The sequence below is a fragment of the Panthera onca genome, chromosome A1, assembly GCF_046562875.1.
Source record: "Panthera onca isolate mPanOnc1 chromosome A1, mPanOnc1 haplotype 2, whole genome shotgun sequence".
Lineage (NCBI taxonomy): Eukaryota > Metazoa > Chordata > Mammalia > Carnivora > Felidae > Panthera > Panthera onca.
The window spans coordinates 170,200,236-170,222,914 of record NC_138339.1 but is presented as its reverse complement, the minus strand read 5'-3'; the positions used below and the strand labels follow the sequence as shown (position 1 = coordinate 170,222,914).

At 39.0% G+C, this 22,679-nt stretch overlaps 1 protein-coding gene across 1 annotated transcript in view; it reads left to right on the top strand.

The window, feature by feature from the left end:
• Positions 1-1,443: 1,443 nt before the first annotated feature.
• The window catches only part of TM9SF2 (transmembrane 9 superfamily member 2), a 66,130-nt gene continuing 44,894 nt past the window's right edge, over positions 1,444-22,679 (top strand). The window contains exons 1-2 of the mRNA XM_060636779.3: positions 1,444-1,793; positions 21,791-21,858. Of these exons, the coding sequence (XP_060492762.1) occupies positions 1,626-1,793; positions 21,791-21,858 (236 nt within the window). The 5' untranslated portion in view covers positions 1,444-1,625. The remainder of the gene's footprint in view (positions 1,794-21,790; positions 21,859-22,679) is intronic.

Sequence of the window (22,679 nt, the reverse complement as noted above, 5' to 3'; positions counted from 1 at the left end):
TTCTCCCTGCTTTCCAGTTCTACTACCTGGGACTTGATTGACTTGCTGAAGGTCACATTAACTAGGTAGTAGTATGCCCGCTGGAGTTCTTAGTGCAAGCTGCCTTTGCAAACAAGAATTTTATCTTTCCTTGTTCTGGTTACTCCACAGTACAGAACAGTGTTTCTTAGCCTTTTTTGTAGAGTCGTAGATCCCTTTGAAAATTTAATGAAGTTGTAAACTTTACAGGGAGGAAACGTGCCAACAGTCACAAGAATTCGAATACAATTGCAAGGGGTTCCACACTTCTGAATTGCCCATGTAGCAAACTTGCCCATTCTTGAGCTGGAGATACTACCGGTTTGGATTCCTTGCTATATAGTCTAAGTTGATGCACTCTTACAAAGTATTCTTTTTCTTTTTCTTAATGTTTTACTTATTTTTGAGAGAGAGAGCAAGCGGGGGAGGGGCAGAGAGAGTGAAGGAAGATTGGAAGCAGGTTCTGCGCGGTCAGCAGGGAGCCTGAGGTGGGGCTCGAACCCACAAACCATAAGATCATGACCTGAACCAAAGTTGGAAACTCAACCCATTGAGCCACCCAGTTGCCCCACAAAGTATTCTAAAACTCAACTGAACTATGTCACCAAAAGCAAGTTGCTCCTTGAAAAATACTCAAGAAAACTCACACCCCCAACACACGCAAATGCAGAAGTTCACATACAAACACGGATATCGTGTCAGGTCAATAAGTGACAGAAACTTGCTTTAGGGTGGTCATACCAGATTGCTATTTCACTTTCCTAATTAAACTTTTGCCCCCATCTTCCTTTGCAAGGAAATGCCAACACTACCTTCTTCTGTTCGACTACTCCCATTTTTCTCCCCACCTCATTTCCACTCATCTTTAAAGTGATCTTGTTCATTGTGTGTAATCACTGTCCCCTCATTTCCACTCATCTTTAAAGTGATCTTGTTCATTCTGTGTAATCACTGTCCCACACAAGAATGTCCCATGGCATCCAATACTTGGAACCTGTTCGTGCAAACACCTGAATAGCTATTTGAGACTTTCTGGCTAGTTTTTCCCCATTTGTTTCCTTAGCCTGCTCCCAACCAGGTGTCTCCCAAACTTCTTCCCGCCTCCATTAGCAAGTACTTTCTGAAGCACCAAGTCTTTAACAGGAATGCCGCGGGCAGTGTGGTGAGGAAACCTGAAGATATGGGAAATTGAGCTAAGGCAGCTAGCCGGGGGCACCAGCCCGACAAGTGGGATGCTCCTGGACACCCCCAAGAGAGCACTAAATCGGAATTTAGAATGGGACCGAGAACGCGGAAGCAAGCAACCACCTACTCGGCCCCCTGAAAACCTGGAAAGTGGATTTCCTCCACGATCCCTCCCGGAAACTCCTCGGGGCGCTTGCGGCCCCTTTCACTGAGCATGTGCAGGCGGCGTTGCGCATGCTCTATCGAGCTCCGGTTCGGTTTCTGTTGCGGGACCCGCGGTGTTTCCTAGCGCAACCGGAACTGTCCATCGCGGGCCCGGCCTCCTTCAGCTCCCGCGGTCTTGTAGTCGTCTCCGAGCCTCCGCGTCCCTCCTTCCCTCTTCACCCCCTCAGTTCGGCTGCCCTTTCCCCGAAACAGCCGTCATGAGCGCGAGGCTGCCGGCGTTGTCTCCACCTCGGTGGTCGAGGCTGTTGCTGCTGTCGCTGGTGCTGGGGGCGGCCCCAGGCCCGCGTCCGGGCGCCGCCTTCTACCTGCCCGGCCTGGCGCCCGTCAACTTCTGCGACGAAGAAAAAAAGAGCGACGAGTGCAAGGTGGGTGAGGCCTGGCGGACCTTGAGTGCTCTGACCGAAGGGGAGGTCACCCTTACCCGGGGAGCTGGGTTCCGAGGGAAGGGGGCGTAGCTGGGAGGGGGTCAAGTGTCCCGAAAAGCGCTTGGGGTCGCTCCGGCCCTAGGTCGGAGGTTCTGGAACGGCCTTTTGGGGGATAGATTCTGCGGGACTCCGTGGGCCTCAGGCTCGCCTCCCGTCTAGAGAACCAGGTAGCGCGAGCCGCTGTATTCCGTTTGCCTGGAAACGGGGACTATGTATGTATGGCGCTCCCTGTGAGTTGGGTGCTTGCGGGTCAGCAAGCGTTCCACGAATGAGTGTTCGCTCACAGCCCTATGTCCAGGTTTTCCAGTTACTTTTTATTTCATTGCTACTTTCCTGGAACTCCTGGTTGGTTTTGAGAGCTTGTTTCTTTCTGAGACTTTGATATTTTAACTCACGCTTAGCAGATGATTCCTTACTTGTGAATTGTAACAACTGCATTAATAAAGAGTTGCGGTAATGGTTGAGACCGATAATTTCTATCTCTTAAGTTAAAAAACATTTTTTAGTATAAAAAATTTTGTAAGATTCCACTATTTAGTTTCTCTGAGATTGTTTTAAACACTTCACAGAAGCAGAGGACAGGAGAAACTGGTGTTTTCTTCCTAGGGCAAAATCTTGAAAACTTTGATCTCTTACGACGTTTACTCTAGGTTTTCAGTTTAACTGGTAGTGAAAGAGGCATAAGTAACTTGCTTTTAGATTATTCGGTATACAGCATGACAGTATATATACATAACACAATTATTTTAAGTTGCTAACACCATTGGGGCATGAGGATCTCTAAAACCATTTATAATTTTAACAATTCAAATAATCATTCAGCAAACTTTTACAGTCTATAAATAGGTTTATTTGCTAAGTTTGATTTTATTTTTAAAAGCTGGTGTTTATTTTATTACTACTAGTTTTACTGTAGCTGTGAATTTCAAGCTTATTTTAGGGCATTAAATAAGCTATTAAGTTTTTCATAGCATTTTACAGTTTCAGTTTTAAAATCTTGTGTCTCTAAAAATGTCTAAGAATCTCTAATGTTTATTCAAGTTGACAGTTACCACTTGCATTCTGTAACTTTCATGCCCTGCAGTGCAAGAAGAGGCTTTCACTCTTTGGAGTAATGACTGAAAGAATATATATAGTGCTTACGAGTGGAAAAGAGAACTAGTCTTGAAAGCACACTGGTTTTTCCATTAAATATTTTAGTAACCAACCTTTAAAACCTAGTGTTTGGTCTTTAAATTTAAATTTAACAGCAATCCTATATTGTATTCCTAGTGCCTTAGAGACAAAAAATGTATCCCTGTCTTCTAGGGACCTCAAAGTAAAGGGCATAAGCTTATGAACAGATTATTGAAATCTGATATGTTACAAAAGATGTATGTCCAAAGTGCTTTAAAACACAAATGACCAAACATCTGTGGATTGGAGTCTTTAAGGGAGGAAGTGACATTTGAGATGGACTTCAGAAAATGAATATGACTGAAATTTACAGTTGGTTTGCCACTTAGATTTTTGTTTTCTCAATAGGACCTTCTTAGGTCCTACTTTTAGGACCTTAGTACTTAAAAGTGGCTACTTTTAAGTTAACTTTTGATTAATTTCAGGGAGTCCTTTGGGATTTTTAATTTTCAAAGCTACAGGGATAAAACAAGTCAAAACAAAAATTTTTTTTTTTTTTTCTGAAACTTTTGGATTTCGTCTTTGTTGCCAGCTGCTCTCACACCTTGGTCAAAGGAAACTATTCTTGGAAAGCAGAAAGATGTACCTTTTGCACTTTTTTTCCTACAATTTGACTGACTGGGATGGAGAATTTGAAGTAAACTTCAGTATATCTTCTTGTTGCCTCTCAAAGGAGAAAAACAGTAAATAATTCAAATTTTCATTACTTCATTCAGGGTATTTACAGTTTTTTTCTCATCTAGTCCATATTTAAGGAGGACAGTCACGTATACACTGTTCAGAAAAGCTGAAGGGAATTTTGGGGGGTGTGGGGGGAGAGTGCAAGTGGGGAAGGAGCAGAGAGAGTGGACAGAGATCCAAAGTGGGCTCTGTGCTGACAGGCTGACAGCAGTGAGCCTGATGTGGGGCTCGAACTCATGAACCGGGAGATCATGACCTGAGGTGAAGTTGGATGCTCAACCCACTGAGCCACCCAGGTGCCCTAGGAATTATTTTTAAAATAAATAATGAAAAGTAAAATGTTGTGGATGGGAAAAATTATTTTCAGAAGATGCTGTTAGAATAGGGAATCAGGAGTTAGATGAATTGGGTAGGACACTGATACTGTTCCTATCATTTTTTTCCATCTGTAGAATAGGGATAATCTTATTTGATTATTATATATTTCCCTTGAAAAGTATTTTGCATTTGTTCGAGAAAACACATAATATTTATTAGTTGTGATATTATAAAATGTTTATAAATATAGAGATGAAACAAGTATATCTTTAGCATATGTAATTTTTGTAGTGTAGTCATATTTACAGTGTCCTCCATTCAGCTCACTATGTACATTATTGAGAGACATTCAGAAGAACCCTGAGGATTTGGTCATTTTCTTCTCCCAAAATTATTTTATGTTCAATTTACTGACAGAAATAGGAATCCAGTGAACATAAAATTCTATTTATGATGCTCTAACTTCTGATTTATGATTTTTTTAAGCCATCGTAAATACTGTGACTGTGTTCTGGTGGGTTCCTTTTTTTTTTTTTTTTTTTTAAACTTACTGTGATTATACGTATGTACATTTGAATATCAACATAGTACACATTCTTACTGGTTTTTATTGACCATATAGTATTTTATTCTATTACTGTGCTGTGGTTTGTTTAACCATTTCTTGCCTTAGGGCATTGAGATTGGTCCCAATTTTTTTCCTTATAAATAACTTTGCTAGAGTATATTTAGCAGGAATTATTTGCATATTCCCAAAAATAAAATTACTAGGTCAAAGGCAAGAAGCAATTTTATAGCTCTATTTAATATTGCCAGATTTCTTTCAAAAAAGATATGTTTGATTTATATGCCTTTAGCTAAATGATTCCCTGGATCTCCACAATATTTTATCATTTTTATTTATCATTTTATTAACTATATGATGGTACTGAAAGCATTTTTTTAAATATTTATTAGAGAGAAAGAGAGAGAGCGAGAGAGAGAGAGCACAAGCAGTGTAGGGGCAGAGGGAGAGAGAATCCCAGGGAAGATCCGTGTTGTCAGCTCAAAGCCTGACTTTGGGGCTTGATCCCACAAACCCTGAAATCATGACCTGGGCTGAATTTGAGTCGGATTCTCAACTGACTTAGCCACCCAGGCGCCCTCGTACTGGAAACATTTTTATTTTTTAATTTTTTTAATTTTTTAACATTTATTTATTTTTGAGAGAGACAGAGACAGTGTGAGAGGGGGAGGGGCCGAGAGAGAGAGGAGACACAGAATCTGAAGCAGCTCCAGGTTCTGAGCTGTCAGCACAGAGCCCGACGTGGGGCTTGAGCCCACGAACCGTGAGATCATAACCTGAGCCGAAGTCGGAAGCTCAACTGACTGAGCCACCCAGGCACTCCGGTACCAAAAACATTTTTTTTGTAAATTGTTTTTAACGTTTACTTATTTTTGAGAGAGAGAGAGAGAGAGAGACAGAGCACAAGCAGGGGAGAGGCAGAGAGGGAGGGAGACACAGAATCCAAAGCAGGCTCCAGGTTCTGAGCTGTCAGCATGGAGCCTGAAGCAGAGCTCAAACCCACAAACTGTGAGATCATGACCTGAACTGAACGCTTGGCTGACCGAGCCACACAAGCACCCCCCGAAAACATTTTTAATGCTGTATTGCTTTCATTGCTATTAAGTTTTCTCTCTCTTTTTTCTTTTATTTGTCTTTTGTTGTTAGCTTTTGAAACCATAGTAATAAAGGCTTAAACTGTGGTAATCTTGTCCTCTGGAACCCATTTTACTTTCTTAAAATCAAAGGACATTGTATTGACTACCATAAATAGAATAAAGCCCTGACCAGAGATTAATAGATCTGCACAGAGTAAAATGTGCAGTTCTAATCTACTTTGCAAAAGTTTGGATCATCTCTGTTAGCTGCTGCATCCTATTTAGCTTTAGATTGAGTCTTCAGTGTGCTGAGCGGCTCTCTGATGGCTAATAGCTGATTAGTGAGCAGTTCACGCTGCATTTAACTTCCAATTAATTGTTGGCTTGTCAACATGAAATTAGATGGAATAACTAAACTCTCCAAAACATCTGCCACTTTTTTACTGTTTATGGATTGTGTTCTTAGATGAAAGATTAAGATTTTCTTTCCTGTCCCGTAAGGAAAAATCACCAAATATACCCCATGGTATATATAAAAAAAAAAGAATGTTCAAGTTAATTAGTTTAACAACTTTTTGATAAAAATGAAACAATAAGAATCATAAGTTCTTTAAATTGAAGTATAGTTGACACACAATGTTAACATTAGTTTCGGGTGTGCAACATAGTAATTAGACAAGTCTACAACTCTTACCATACAGCACTATTACAATACCACTGACTGTGTTCCCTATGGTGTACCTTTCATCCCTGTGATGTACTCATTCCATCTCATGCCATAACTGGAAGCCTGCACCTGCAACTCCATCCATTTTGCCTAACACTACATCCCCTTCCCCTCTGGCAACCACCAGTTTGTTCTTTGTATTTATGGATCTGTTTCTGCTTCTTTTTTGTTGTTTATTCCTTTATTTTGCAGGTTCCATATATGAGTAAAATCATCAGTATTTGTCTTTTTTTTATTATTTTATTTTATTTTTTTTATTTTTTAATATATGAAATTTACTGTCAAATTGGTTTCCATACAACACCCAGTGCTCATCCCAAAAGGTGCCCTCCTCAATACCCATCACCCACCCTGCCCTCCCTCCCACCCCCCATCAACCCTCAGTTTGTTCTCAGTTTTTAACAGTCTCTTATGCTTTGGCTCTCTCCCACTCTAACCTCTTTTTTTTTTTTCCTTCCCCTCCCCCATGGGTTTCTGTTACGTTTCTCAGGATCCACATAAGAGTGAAACCATATGGTATCTGTCTTTCTCTGTATGGCTTACTTCACTTAGCATCACACTCTCCAGTTCCATCCACGTTGCTACAAAAGGCCATATTTCATTTTTTCTCATTGCCACGTAGTATTCCATTGTGTATATAAACCACAATTTCTTTATCCATTCATCAGTTGATGGACATTTAGGCTCTTTCCATAATTTGGCTATTGTTGAGAGTGCTGCTATAAACATTGGGGTACAAGTGCCCCTGTGCATCAGTACTCCTGTATCCCTTGGATAAATTCCTAGCAGTGCTATTGCTGGGTCATAGTATTTGTCTTTCTTTATCTGACTTATTTCACTTAGTTATAATACCCTCTAAGTTCGTCTATGTTGTTGCAGATGGCAAGATGTCATTCTTTTTTATGGCTAAGTAATATTCTGTGTGTGTGTTTGTGTGTGTGTGTGTGTGTGTGTGTGTGTGTGTGTACACCATATTTTCTTTATCCATTCATGTATAGATGGGGACTTAGGTTGCGTCCATATCTTGGCTATTGTAAATAATGCTACAGTAACCATCGGGTGCATATATATTTTCAAATTAATGTTTTTGTTTTTGTTTTTAACGTTTATTTATTTTTGAGACAGAAAGAGACAGAGCATGAACGGGGGAGGAGCAGAGAGAGAGGGAGACACAGAATCGGATGTAGGCTCCAGGCTCTGGGCCATCAGCCCAGAGCCCGACGCGGGGCTTGAACTCACGGACCGTGAGATCGTGACCTGAGCTGAAGTCGGACGCTTAACTGACTGAGCCACCCAGGCGCCCCAGTTGTTTTTGTTTTTAAGGTAAATGCCCAGTAGTGGAATTACTGGATTGTATGGTATTTCTATTTTTAATTTTTTGAGGGACCTCCATCCTGTTTTCCACACTTCCACTGTTCCATCAACAGTGCACAAGTGTTCCTTTTCCTCCACATCCTTGCCATCGTTTGTTGTTTCTTGTCTTTTTGATTTTAGCCATTCTAACAAGTGTGAGGTGATATCTCATTGTGGTTTTGATTTCATTTCCCTGATTATGAGTGATGTTGAGCATCTTTTCATGTGTCTGTTGGCCATCTGCTTTTTTAATGTTTGTTTATTTTTGAAGGAGAGTGAGAGTAGAGAGAGAGAGACACACACAGAATCCAAAGCAGGCTCCAGGCTTTGAACTGTCAGCACAGAGCCCAACGTGGGGCTTGAGATCATGACCTGAGCCAAAGTCAAACACTCCTGAGCCACCCAAGTGCCCCAAGTTCTTTATATATTTTAGACAATGACTTCTTATTGTATATATCTTCTCGCATTCAGTAGGTTGTCTTTTCATTTTGTTGGTTTCCTTTCCTTCCATTTTGTTGGTTTTCCATTTCCAAAGCAAAAGCTTTATATTTTGATGTAGTAGTCCCAATAGTTTATTTTTGCTTTTTTTCCCCTTTCCCTGAGGAAATATATCCACGAATATGTTGCTAAGACTGATGTCAAAGAGATTGCTGCCTGTGTTTTCTTCTGGGAGTTTTATGGTTTTAGGTTTTACATTTAGGTCTTTAATCTATTTTGAGTTTCTTTTTGTGTATGGCATAAGAGTGGTTCAGTTTTCCAAGCACCATTTATTGAAGAGACTGTCTTTTCCCCATTGTAAATTCTTGCCTCCTTTGTTATAAATGAATTAGCCGTATAAGCGTGGCCTTGTTTCTGGGCACTCTTTCCTGTTTTATTGATCTGTGTGTCTGTTTTTGTGTCAGGATCATACTGTTTTGATTACTGTGGCTTTGTAGTATATCTTGAAATCTGGGATTGTAATGCCTCCAGCTCTGTACTTTCTCCAGATTGCTTTGGCTATTCAGAGACTTTGGTGGTTCCATACAAATTTTAGGTTGAATTGTTCTGGTTCTGTGAAAAATACTATTGGTATTTTGATAGGAATTACGTTGTATCTGTAGATTGTCTTAAGTAGCATGGACATTTTTTTTTTTTAATGTTTATTTTTGAGAGGGTGCAAACGGGGGAGGGGCAGAGAAAGAAGGACAGAGGATCCAAAGTGGGCTCTGCATGGAGCCCCATGTGGGACTTGAACTCACAAACCATGAGATCATGACTTGAGCTGAAGTCAGATGCTCAACTGACTGGGCCACCTAGGTGCCCTGAGGTAGTATGGACATGTTAACAATATTCTTCCTGTCCATGAGCATAATGTATCTTTCCATTTGTTTGTGTCATCTTTAGTTTCTTTCAGCAGTGTTGTATGGTTTTCAGAGAACAGGTCTTTTACCTACTTGGTTAAGTTTATTTCTAGATACTTTATTCTTTTGAGTGTAATTATAAATGTCATTGTTTTCTTAATTTCCCTTTCTGCTACTTTGTTATTAGTGAATAGGAACGCAACAGGTTTCTGTATATTTATTTTGTGTCCTGCAAATTTACTGAGTTCATTTATTACTTCTAATAGTTTTTTGGTAGAGTCCTTAAGGTTTTATGCACATTATCATGCTATCTGTCGTAGTGAAGTTTTACCAGAATCGTACTTTTTTTCTTTTTTTTCAGAATAGGACTTTTTAAAATGTTTATTTACTTTTGAGAGGGACAGATTGTGAATGCATGAGGGGCAGAGAGAGGGAGACACAGCGTCCAAAACAAGCTCCAGGCTCTGAGCTGTCAGCACAGAACTACATGTGGGGCTCAAACTCACCATGAGATCATGACTTGAGCTGAAGTCAGACTCCTAACTAACTGAGCCACCCAGGTGTCTCCAGAATCATACTTTTAAACATCCTTTCTTGGTAGTTATTTTTAGAAACACTTAATAAATTGTCTGTTATTTTGGGAGTAGTTGCCTATAAATATGGAATAAGTAAAATTTAAGAGAATAGTTCTAACTATTGCTTTGAACAGATAGAATGTATAATTACTTGTTTTAATTTGACCATATAGTTTGAAGATTTTGAAATGTCTAAAAAATATATGATTACACATGAACTTACTGATATAATTGATATGTATTTACTTCTTGGTATTTAGTTTCATGTTATCAGAGTTTTCTTTGGAATAAGAGATTGACTCTTAGCTTCTAGAAACTAATCAGTGTATGTGGGTTACTGATAATGTTTCATATATGAAATCTGGCATTGGGATGACTTTGACTATGATAAATTCACGTTCTAACAACTGTTTTTCCTTTCTGTGAAAAAGTACATGGAGCTTAGTTAGAAAGTTTGCTTTCAGAAATGAAATTTTTGAGTAAAATTATTTTAAAACCGTGATTGTTCTGGGGCGGTTGGGTCACTCAGTCGATGAAGCATCTGACTCTTGATTTTGGCTCAGATTGTGATCTCCCACTTCATGAGTTTGAGCTCCCTATCAGACTCTGCACTGACAGTGCAGAGCCTGCTTGCGATTCTGTCACCCCGCTTCTCTCTTTGCCCCTCCCCTGCTTGTGCTCTCTTGCTCTCTCTCTCTCTCTCAAAATAAATAAGCTTAAAAAAAAAAAAAAAAAAAACCAAACAACTGTGGTTATTCATTATAGTGGATTTGGGAGCTAGGAATGGGAGAGCAAGCAAGGTCAATATGGATAAAGTACTGCCCTGCTGTTGGCTCTCCACAAAGGGAAGCGCTTCCAAAGGTATATATTTGAACATGTGAAACAAAGCCACAGACGTGGGCTTTATACCCCACACCCTCAACATACTCACAGAGACACACATAAGTTCTAGAGACTGGTCTGTACTCTGTGGGTCTTAGAGCCCAATTCTTAAAGCTCCTACTTCCTATCCTTCCTCACATTTTTTTTTTTTTTTTTTTTTTTTTTAAATCAGTGTCCTTATAGAAAGTGTTAGAGGGGCACCTGGGTGGCTCAGTCGGTTAAGCAGCTGACTTCAGATCAGGCAGGTCATGATCTCGCGGTCCGTGAGTTTGAGCCCCGTGTCGGGCTCTGTGCTGACAGCTCAGAGCCTGGAGCCTGTTTCAGATTCTGTGTCTCCCTCTCTCTCTGACCCTCCCCCGTCTGTCTCTCTCTGTCTCAAAAATAAATAAATGTTTAAAAAAAATTTTTTTTAAAAGTGTTAGAGTTAATTGTAGCTACTTTAAATGTGCTCTACAAAGTTTTTCTTTGTTATCATTAAAATTAAGTATTGATGAAAGCCTTTGGAGGAAACTTTTGAAATATTTTTTCTTTGCTCTTATTCTCAACTTTCAAACCTATTTATTGCCCTATGCTAATCACAACAATAAAGACTACAATTTGTGTACTTTGTGTCTTAGTTAATCCTCTCAACAACCCTGTGATTTGTAAATGGGAAAACTGAAGCTGGATAAGATGTAGCAACACTCTCAAGTGTATATACCTAGCAAATGGTGAAGCGAAGATGCGCCCCCTAGAGTGCGATTTTGACGTTTGGGCGCTGCTGTATCTTCCCCACTGAGTACTCGCTACCTCTTCTGCCTTACTCTGGAGCTCCCTGGCTTCCACAATTGATGCAATTTTAACCTATGTAATTTTTGAGTAGTCAGACTTTGTATTTATTCCTTTCTTTGATACAATCTAAAATTGAAATTTTGTTTTTCAGTGAGATAGAGATAAAAGAAGAACCTTAGTATCTTAGGAAATCAGCTTCAAGGCATTGCTAGTTAGATAACTCAAAGTTCATGAGCATCCATTTATGAGTTCCACCATTTCCATTGGGATTGTTTTATCACGTCTGAGTTAAGATTTCCCTTTGGAAATTTTCCCACTGTGGACCTCTCCAATATTAAGCAGTTGAAATGTCCATAATTTTCCTTTTCTGTGGCTATGCCCTGATATCTCAAACCCTTTTATGATTAGTCAGTTGCTTTGAGTCTTATTCAAAGTCACATTTCTTCTCTGAATATTTCTTTCTACCTTGAAAACCAGTCATAGGTGTGGGTTAGGATAGATGTGACAGCAAGGAAGGTGGAATAGAGCAAAACAAGGGAACAAGAAAGTGAGAAAAATGCAGTTCTGTGGCATGGCACACATGGCTTAAAGCAATAAAACGAAGTATAGTTGTGACCAAAGCTGGGATCACATGCAGAATGGGCAGATTAGGACTAGAAATAAAAATGTACATTTGGGGTGGGAAAGGATTTAGAAGGGAGACCATAGCACTCTAAATTAAATGAACTATTTCCATAAAAAATTTCTTAGGGTGGGATTGCTTTAGGATTTATATGCAACTTCCTTGTACATTTATATGTACATATTTATATGTAAAGTGTTTAATGTTGTCACAGCTTTTCATGCTTATAATAACTCTGTTGGGACATTTTGAAAGTGGGAATGTGAAGTAACCTTTAAAGCATTTCAGTGATATTTTGGAGTTGGCTGTGTCCATTTAAGGCAGACTGCCAGGAGATGCACTTAATTAACTTTTGGATGGGAAATAAAGATGTTTAGAGTGGAAAGTGACCATAAAATTAATCAAATATTGTCATTTTATAGCACATTGCTGTTTTAATGATAAAAAAACTAAATCCCTTGGAGATTCAGTAACTACCCAAGAATTTATAAATAACATTGTCACTTTTTTCTTTTACTTTCTTGAATGTATGTCTTATCTCTCCATCTGGATTAGAAATTCTTTGAAGACAAGTGTTCTGTCTTTTGTATTATTTCACTCACAATGTCCAGTATTATGGGCATTAAATAAATGTGTTGAATGAATGACTTTCTCGTGGTTGTTCAGGATTTTTTGTTCTTGTACATTTCAAATTCTGTTTCCTCCTATTTAATACTTATTTTGAAGTCATCTTTTCTTCTCTAGAACAGCTTTCCACACTAAATTTTAATCTTTCATCTTTATTTCTTACTGCTTTGATTTGGCTTCTGTCACTGAAGTCTACTTTCAACTTTTACCTTTTTCCAACTTTTAATTGTGACACTTTTCAAAATTTAAAAAAGTTGACGGAATAGTATAAAGATCACCTGTATATTCATCTAGACCTCTGGAGCCAATAGTTGTTTATATTTTTCCTATTTGTTTTATCTGTGTATTTATATTTTTTAGGGATAGACGTCATGATGTTTATAGCATACTTTTGCCTTTTGTGAAACCACATAAATTCACTTTTTCTTTACAATTTTTAACATTTTCTCTATGCCATATTACAAGGATTTCATTCTTAAGATATTTTTTAAATATTCATTTACTTGGAGCAAGAGGTCGGGGGAGGGGATGGGAGGGACAGAGAGAGAGGGAAGAGAGAATCCCAAGCAGGCTTCATGCTGTCTGTGCAGAGCCCGAAGTGGGGCTTGATCTCACAACGGTAAGATCATGACCTGAGCCAAAATTGAGAGTTGGACACCAACCTAGGTGCCCCCTTAAAATATTTTTGAAATTTTGTGTTTCAGTGTAAGAATTGATACTTAAGATAGAGATTTCTTAAAAAAAAATTTTTTTTTAATGTTTATTTATTTTTGAGACAGAGAGAGAGCATGAACGGGGGAGGGGCAGAGAGAGAGGGAGACACAGAATCCAAAACAGGCTCCAGGCTCTGAGCTGTCAGCAGAGAGCCTGACGCGGGGCTCGAACTCACAGACCGTGAGATCATGACCTGAGCCGAAGTCGGACGCTTAACCGACCAAGCCACCCAGGCGCCCCAATATAGGGATTTCTAAATGTAGCATATTTACAAATACGTTGTAAATTGCTCTTTTAATTTTGAAGAGAGGGTGCAAGTGAGTGAGGGGCAGAGAGAGAGAGAGAAGCGGGTCTCACCCAAAGCAGGGCTCGAACTCACCTGAAGCAGGGATGGAACTCACGGACCTCGAGATCTTGACCTGAGCCAAAGTTGGGATGCTTAACCAACTGAGCCACCCAGGCGCTCAGCTCTATTCCTTGTTAAAGATATCATTAATTGGGGCGCCTGGGTGGCGCAGTCGGTTAAGCGTCCGACTTCAGCCAGGTCACGATCTCGCGGTCTGTGAGTTCGAGCCCCGCGTCAGGCTCTGGGCTGATGGCTCGGAGCCTGGAGCCTGTTTCCGATTCTGTGTCTCCCTCTCTCTCTGCCCCTCCCCCGTTCATGCTCTGTCTCTCTCTGTCCCAAAAATAAATAAAAAACGTTGAAAAAAAAAAATTTAAAAGATATCATTAATTGTAATTTATATTTCTTAGCATGTTGTGAGACAATAATTCTCAAATTTTCAGATTCTTACAATTTAAAGGAAAAATGAAAGTGCCACAGAAATAGCCAAGATGAACTGAATATACAAGGTGTGTTTTGATTAGTTTACTGAATAATAGAAAAAGGTCCATAATTTCATGGTGATATCTGTGACAAACTAACTTTCCTATAAAAGTAAGTGTGAAAAAGTGTCAGAAGAGACAAGAAGGAAAAGACGTACAGGACTGAGAGCAGCAGAGGTGAAAAGTGATGGTAGCAGCACTTGAGTTCACGTAGTTTTTTGAGTCAGCAATCCAGTTTTTGAACTTATGTCCTTAAAGTAGAGCAAGCAATTCCTAGTTCATAAGGTTATTAGGAGAATTGTGCGTGGTAACTCTTACCTGCCCCTTCCCTGGGCTAATAGCTGAGAAGAGGTCAATTAATGGGCAGAAACAGTAGATCAGAAGGCTACTGTCTTAGTGTCCTTTAATGGGAAGGAGGAGAAACTCTCCATGTTATCCTTATACTAACAAATATTCAGATTCAGTAATGTCCATTTTCTCTGAAATAATAGTAGTAGCTATGTTTATTTAGTCATTATCTTACAATTCTCGTGTGCCAACTGTAGACCAGCTTCTGTATTGTTACCTGTTTTGTTATTTCATTTCTCAAATTCAAAATTACTACTTGATGAAAAGCACATATTTATTAAAAGTAGTAGACTTAGGATTTGAAATGAATTCAGGAATCTGGTGCTATGCAGCCTCCAATCTGAAGTTGTGTTCCCTGCTTATGTGTTGGGTGTAAAAATAAACTCTGTTTTTAGGTGAAAGATTTGTGAGAAGGATTGTTCTTTGGAGTTGGCTATTTTGGAAAATTTTGCGCGCAGCCTTTTAAATCACAAGGCAAGGCTAAAGCATATGTTTTGTAACTCTTTTGTTATTAGGAGTAGAATTTGAAGCTACTTTACCAGGTCAGGAAAAGTTGACAGATAAAATTAATTTAATGGGAATTTGATATTAGATAAAATGCCATGGATAAGATGAGTAAAAACTAATAATGTGCAAATAAAGTAGGAAGGGGAAGTGTGTGTGGGTCTTTGCGCTATAGACCAAAATGAGTATGTGGGAGTAATTAGTCAAGTGATACTAAATTATATAAACAGAAGACTAACATGATATCTTCAGTAAAATTTTCCTGATTTGTGGAGTTATTCAAAATACACTTAACAGTAGATTTAGAGGGAGCCAGTGAATGTAATTTCTAAAATTTTGACAAGATTGTCTTTTAAAAAGATTAAATTGGAATTTAAACTGGTATGGGTTAGCTTGGGCAGAGTAGGCTAGGCAGTAAATTCATGGGGAATGGTGAAATCCATGGGAGATAGAGACAGACTTCCAGGACAAGTGCCTGAGGCCTATTTGGATCTTAAATTTAGCGAAGAGAATGCACGTGAGATGTTTTAATGTGCCAGCAGTATTAAGTTGCCATGTGTAGCACACTGTAAAGTCAATGGGACTGTATTTCCTGGAGTGCTCTTAAATCTAAGAGAGCAAAGAGTGGAGCGCCTGGGTGGCTCAGTCAGTTAAGCATCCGGTGTTGGCTTAGGCCCATCTCACCACTTGTGAGTTCAAGCCCCGCATCGGGCTCTCTGCTGTCAATGCAAGCCCCGCATCTGGCTTTCTGCTGTCGGTGTGGAACCCACTTCGGACCCTCTGTCCATCTCTCTCTGCCCCTCCTACGCTGGCATTCTGTCTCTCTGTCAAAAATAAATAAACATTTTAAAAAAAAGAGATGGGGCACCTGGGTGGCTCAGTCGGTTGAGCGTCCGACTTCGGCTCAGGTCATGATCTCACGGTTGGTGGGTTCGGGTCCCGTGTTAGGCTCTCTGTGCTGACAGCTCAGAACCTGGAGTCTGCTTCAGATTCTATTCTGTGTCTCCCTCTCTCTCTGTCCCTCCCCTGTTCACACTCTGTCTCCCTTTCAAAAATAAATAAACATAAAAAATTTTTAAAGAAAATAATAAAATAAAAAATAAAAAAAAAGAGAGCAAAAAGTAAATTAATTTGGTCATGGACAAGTTAAAAAGGTATACTTTAAGAAAATCAAATAATATATTTTTGAGATGATGAGTTATGAGCTATCATTTATAGAACATGGGAAAGAGATGAAGAATGTCATTGAAGCATTTATGCTTATGGCCAAAAGGCTAATGAAAAACAATGTCATTCTATGTATACATGACACTTTGATGTCTAAACCTTGAATTCTGCCTGTAATTCTTTTTTCTTTTTTAATGTTTATTTCTGAGGGAGAGAGAGAGACCAAGTGTGAGCAGGGGAGGGGCAGAGAGAGGGGGAGACACAGAATCCAAAGCAGGCTCCAGGGTCTGAGCCATCAGCACAGACCCCGACACGGGGCTCAAACCCACACACCGGGAGATCATGACCTGAGCCGAAGTCGGATGCTTAACTGACTGGGCCACCCAGGTGCCCCTCTGCCTGTAATTCTTAATGACATACCTTTTAAGAAAGATATGAGAGTAGGGTGAGGTCCTGAGAAAAGCAGCTGGCATGATCAAGGAGATAATTGAAAAGATTAGGACCTTTCTGTTTTGAAAGATTAATACTCAAAGGAGATAGGAGAAAGTCAGAAAATGCAAATAGGGTTTTCTCTCACTGTATAATCCTGTAGCCAAAAGATGTGTCATGAAACTTCAGAGTGAACGTCATAGGCTAAGCAAAAATTCTTGTCTCATCCATTGAGTAGAAATGGAAGAAAATTTTACGCTAAATTTATATGCCTTTGGACAGTGTCCTGAAATTTTTCACATGGCAACAGCTCTTTGGACCCTATGCCCTATTTTGGGTTCTCTAAGATGTTAATTTATGGAATATCGAAAAATAGCTAGAAAGCAGAGCTCAAAGGTTGTCCAGTCCACTGTGCAGACTGCTTTTATAGGGCCCTTGAGCTAAGAATTGCATTTATATTTTTAAGTGATTGGAAAAATTTGAAAGAATAATATTTAGTGATGAATGAAAATTACATGACAATCGAATTTCAGTGCCCATAAATAAAATTTCATTGGGCTACAGACGCACTCATTTCACCTGTGTAACATCTGTGGCTGCTTTCGTGCTGTACATTGGCACAGACTGTAAACTTCAAAGCCTAAAGTGATTACTCTCTGGCCCTTTAAGAAGTTTGCTGATCTTGGGGGCATCTGGGTGGCTCAGCTGGTTAAGCATCTGATTTCAGCTCAGGTCATGGTCCCGTGGTCAGGAGTTTGACCCCCCCTGCATCAGGCTCTGTGCTGGCAGCTCAGCGCCTGGAGCTTGCTTCGGATTCTGTTTCCCTCTCTCTAACCCTCCCCTACTCACACTCTGTCTCTATCTCAAAGAATGAATAAACATTAAAAAAAAAAAAAGTTTGCTGATCTCTAGGATAGACTAACAACTTTAGAGTTAATTTTTAGGCAAAGAAAAGATTGTAGGGGCGCCTGGGTGGCTCAGTCGGTTAAGCAGCCGACTTCAGCTCAGGTCATGATCTCGCGGTCCGTGAGTTCGAGCCCCGCGTCGGGCTCCGTGCTGACAGCTCAGAGCCTGGAGCCTGCTTCAGATTCTGTGTCTCCCTCTCTCTGACCCTCCCCTGTTCATGCTGTGTCTCTCTCTGTCTCAAAAATAAATAAAACGTTAAAAAAAATTTTAAAAAAAAAAAAAAGAAAAGATTGTAGTGATTAGAGTAAAAAATAATAAGTATATGAAAAGGGCATATAAATGTTACTAAGCAGCATTTCTTTATGTTACTGTGCTTTCTGGTACAGAAGCCATTAGCCTCCTGTGACTTTTCAAACATAATTAAACAATTCAGTCCTTTAACCCTGCTAACCACATTTTAAGTGACAAATGGCCATGTGTGTATTTGACAGTGCAGATAAGAATATTTCCATCATTGGGGCGCCTGGGTGGCTCAGTAGGTTAAGCCTTCAACTCTTGATTTTGGCTCAGGTCACAATCTCATGGTAGTGAGATTGAGCCCTGAGTAGTGCTCCATGCTGACAGTGTGGAGCCTGCTTAGGATTTTCTCTCTCCCCTCTCTCTCTCTGCCCCTTCCCTGCTCTTTCTCAAATAAAATAAACTTAAAAAGAAAATAGTAAAGTTAAAAAAAAAAAAAGAATATTTCCATCCTTCCTTAAAGTCCTGTTGGGCATTGCTGATAATAGTGACTACTTAGTATTTTGTACCAAGTACTGCTCTGGAATCTTCTTAAAACAGCTTGAAGCAGGAGTTATTATTACTTCCATTCTACAAATGAGAAAACTGAGTGAAGTAAAGAAACTTACCCAGGATCACATAGCTAGTAAACGTCATTTTCAGGATTTAAACTCAGGCAGCGTAGCTTCAAAGTCCCTGCTCTCGATCACTTTGTACTGAATGAAGTTGAAAGTAAGGAATAGGTTTAATTGTGGCACAAGGGATTCGACTTCTGTGGTGAAAATGTGGCTCTACAGATTTTGAAACTGAAAACCTAGAAAGTTCTATAGAATATAATAGCTGTGTTTCTTCCTAAAAAGAAATCTAGAAATGTGAACTGGATTAGCTTTTTAGGGATCTTTCAGTCTTCATTAAGATACATTAAATAGAATGCTTAGATTCTCAAGTATCTTCATAGCAGTGTTGATCTCTTATAATTAGTGAAAATTATTTGGGCAGAGTAAGCCATCAACTGGGAAATTTGCCTTCACAACAGTTAGGTTTAGGTATATTTGTGTTAATTATTCAAGCATTCTGTAATGCTTAAATGTCATGTCCCATTATCTTCTTAGCTAAAATTTAAACCAATGATAAAGAATGTTTCATGCAAGGACACACAGTTAAATTTTTTGTGTATGTTTGAGACAGTGTTGCCATTGAGTAATTTCATTTCCTTATAATTTTAAGGATTGAATATGATACTATTTTCACTACTATTTACAAAGACTAATGTTTTATCTTCCATTTTATATTAGGAATATCAGGTGAGCATTTATTTTGGCAAAAGAGCAGTGTAGTTTAGGCATTTCCTATTCTGAATATCATTAAGTTTATTTGCTTTTATTCATTTAACAAATATATAGCACTTCATGTTTTAGGCACTGTTTTTAAGTACTTTATAAATGTTAACTCATTTAATCCTCATACCTCTATGAGGTAAATACTATATCCCCATTTTGCAGATAAGGAAACTGAGATGTTAAATAACTTGACCAAATAGTAAGTGCTGGGATTTGAACCCAGGTAAACTGGCCCTAGAGTCTGTATCCTTTGCTTTTCCAGTGGCAGTGTTTATTTGTACAAACTACATCAAACATCTTGTCTCACCTTTGGGATATTAACAAGTATAGAGGACTGCTTAGCAGTACCAGTGAACAAGATCAAAGTGACAAATGTGGCTTTATGCCATTCCAGGTAGCCCCATGATTAGAGTCCAGAGACAGCCATAGCAGTCTAACTCTATTAATATACTTATCCAAGGTAAACAGCTCCTATGTAAATGTTTTTGGTTAGCACGTAAAGCACTTCAGGGCATAAATTACGTACTGGCTTCTTCAACTTCAACTAAAGAATTCTGTCATGAATTGCAGTGAGCCCCTATTGAGAGTGGATATGTATTTTGGGTTCTGCAGAACTTCAAATATATCTTGGAGACATTTGGGGAGCTTCAGTAGGAAGTATGGCTTGGGCAAAAGGCATGAACAGACACTTTCAAAGAAGACATCTAGACGGCTAACAGACACATGGAAAGATGCCCAATATCACTCATCCTCAGAGAAATACAAATCAAAACCACAGTGAGATACCACCTTATACCTGTCAGAATGGTTAAAACTAACAACTCAGGAAACAACAGATGTTGGCGAGGATGTGGAGAAAGGGGGACACTTTTGCACTGCTGGTGGGAATGCAAACTGGTGTAGCCACTCTGGAAAACAGTGTGGGGATTCATCAAAAAATTAAAAATAGAGCTACCCTATGACCCAGGAATTGCACTATTAGGTATTTATCCAAAGGATACAAAAATGCTGCTTTGAAGGGGCACATGCACCCCAATGTTTATAACAGTACTATCGACAATAGCCAAAGTATGGAAAGAACCCAAATGTCCATCAACTGATGAATGGATAAAGAAGAGGTGGGGTGCCTGGGTGGCTCAGTTGGTTAAGTATCTGACTTTGGCTCAGGTCACGATTTCATGGTTTGGGAGTTCGAGCCCCACTTCGGGCTCTGCTGTCAGTGCAGAGTCCACTTCAGATCGTGTTTCTCTCTCTCTTCCTCTCTCTTACAAAAGTAAACATTAAAAAAAAAAAAGAGGCTTGGGGTGTATATATATATATATATATATATATATATGTATGTATAATACACACACACACAATGGAATATTACTTGGCAATCAAAAAGAATGAAATCTTGCCATTTGCAACAACATAGATGGAACTAGAATATATTACACTAAGCAAAATAAGTCAGTCAGAGAAAGATAAGTATCATACGATTTCACTCATGTGGAATTTAAGAAACAAAACAGGTGAACATAGGGGAAGGGAAGGAAAAATAAGATAAAAACAAAGAGGGAGGCAAACCAGAAGAGACTCTTTTTTTTTTTAATAATTTTTTAAAGTTTATTTTATTTATTTTGAGAGAGAGAGAGAGAGAGAGCAAGCACAGCAGGGACAGAGAGAGAGGGAAATAGAATCCCAAGCAGGCTCTGCACTGTCAGTGCGGAGCCTGTTGTGGAGCTTGAATTCACCAACCGTGAGATCATGACCTGAGTCTGAGCTGAAACCAGGAGTCAAATGCTTAACTGACTGAGCCACCCAGGCACCCCCAGAAGAAACTCTTAAATACAGAGGATAAACTGAGGGTTGCTGGAGGCGTGTTGGGTGGGGCTATGGGCTAAATGGGTGACAGGCTTTGAGGAGGGCACTTGTTGGGATGAGCACTGCGTGTTGTATGTAGTGATGAATCACTAAATTCTACTCCTGAAACCAGTATTACACTATATGTTAACTGACTTGGATTTAAATAAAATTTTAAAAATAAATTGAAAAAAAAAAGCTGAACTATAAAAAATAAATAAATAAAAGGAAGTATGGCTTTAAATTAGCCTGTATTTCCTAGGAAGGTGATAAACTTTTCTCCTCTTTCCCCATTGTGGAACTTGATTTGGTCTTTGTGAATTTCTTCACTGTTATTACCTTTGTAGTTAAGCACTCTCCAATTGAATCGGAGCAGTCCTCCAAAGTTAGATCATCTTTCCATTGTCTATCTCCTGCCTGCTTAAGAGCAGTGGTTGTATTTCTAGTATAGTTGATCTAGAAATTTCTTCTGACTTGGAAGCATTTCTTGACTGCTATGAGAATGTTTAAGAAAAAGCTGTTTAAAAATAAAAATTATTTTTGTGCTGCAGAATGAAATATTGATTTTGAAAAACAGACTTTTAAGAATGGCATCTATATTGACATGATGAATGATTTAAATATCTTAATTTTTAAGAAATTTTATAACTTAAAAAACATTTAGAAATTATTGGAGACATTTTCAACTATGAAAATATTTTATTGTAATTTAACTGTATATAAGCCCACTTAGTGAATGGATTTATGAGAGAAATGTTTAAATATCATAAAGTTTTAATTTCAAACACGTCAAATTATTTTTCAGTTCTAAAGATGACTTAAGTTTTGATCTCCAGTTTATATTCTAATTCTGTGTTTCCTCATTTTCAGGCTGAAATAGAACTATTCGTGAACAGGCTTGATTCAGTGGAATCTGTTCTTCCTTATGAATACACAGCGTAAGTTTTTTAGCTTGATTTTTATATAAAACTGCATGTAACTCGGGATGCCTGGTTAGCTCTGTTGAGTGTCAGTCAGTTGAGTGTCCGTTGAGTGTCCAACTCTTGATTTTGGCCCAGGTCATGATCCCAGGGTCATGGGATCGAGCCCAGCATTGGGCTCCATTCTGAGCATGGATCCTGCTTAAGATTCCCTACAATAAAAAAATAGAATTGTATACGACTTATCAGAATTTTGTACTTTTAGAATTTTATTTTCTCCATAGTTATGGATAAATTTATATGTGCTTTAAAAATGTACAGGGCCTAAAAACATTTTTTAAAGGGTATTCTTTATTCCAAGGTAGGGTTAGAATGTGAAATGTGATCTTTTCAATAGAAGCACCAACTAAAACAGTGGATTTCCTTTTTTATCTCAGTGGACAAAAAGCCATTGTGTTTTCTTTAAATTTTTTAATTATAGGGGCACCTGGGTAGCTTAGTCACTTAAGTGTCCAACTTTTTTTTTTTTTTTAATGTTTATTTATTTATTTATTTTTAAAATTTTTTTTTTTTAACGTTTATTTTTGAGACAGAGAGAGACAGAGCATGAATGGGGGAGGGTCAGAGAGAGGGAGACACAGAATCTGAAATAGGCTCCAGGCTCTGAGCTGTCAGCACAGAGCCTGACGCGGGGCTCGAACTCACGTACCGCAAGATCATGACCTGAACTGAAGTCGGCTGCCCAACTGACTGAGCCACCCAGGCGCCCCTTAATGTTTATTTTTAAGAGAGAGAGCAATCCAGAGCATGAGTCAGGGAGAAGCAGAGAGAGAGTGGGA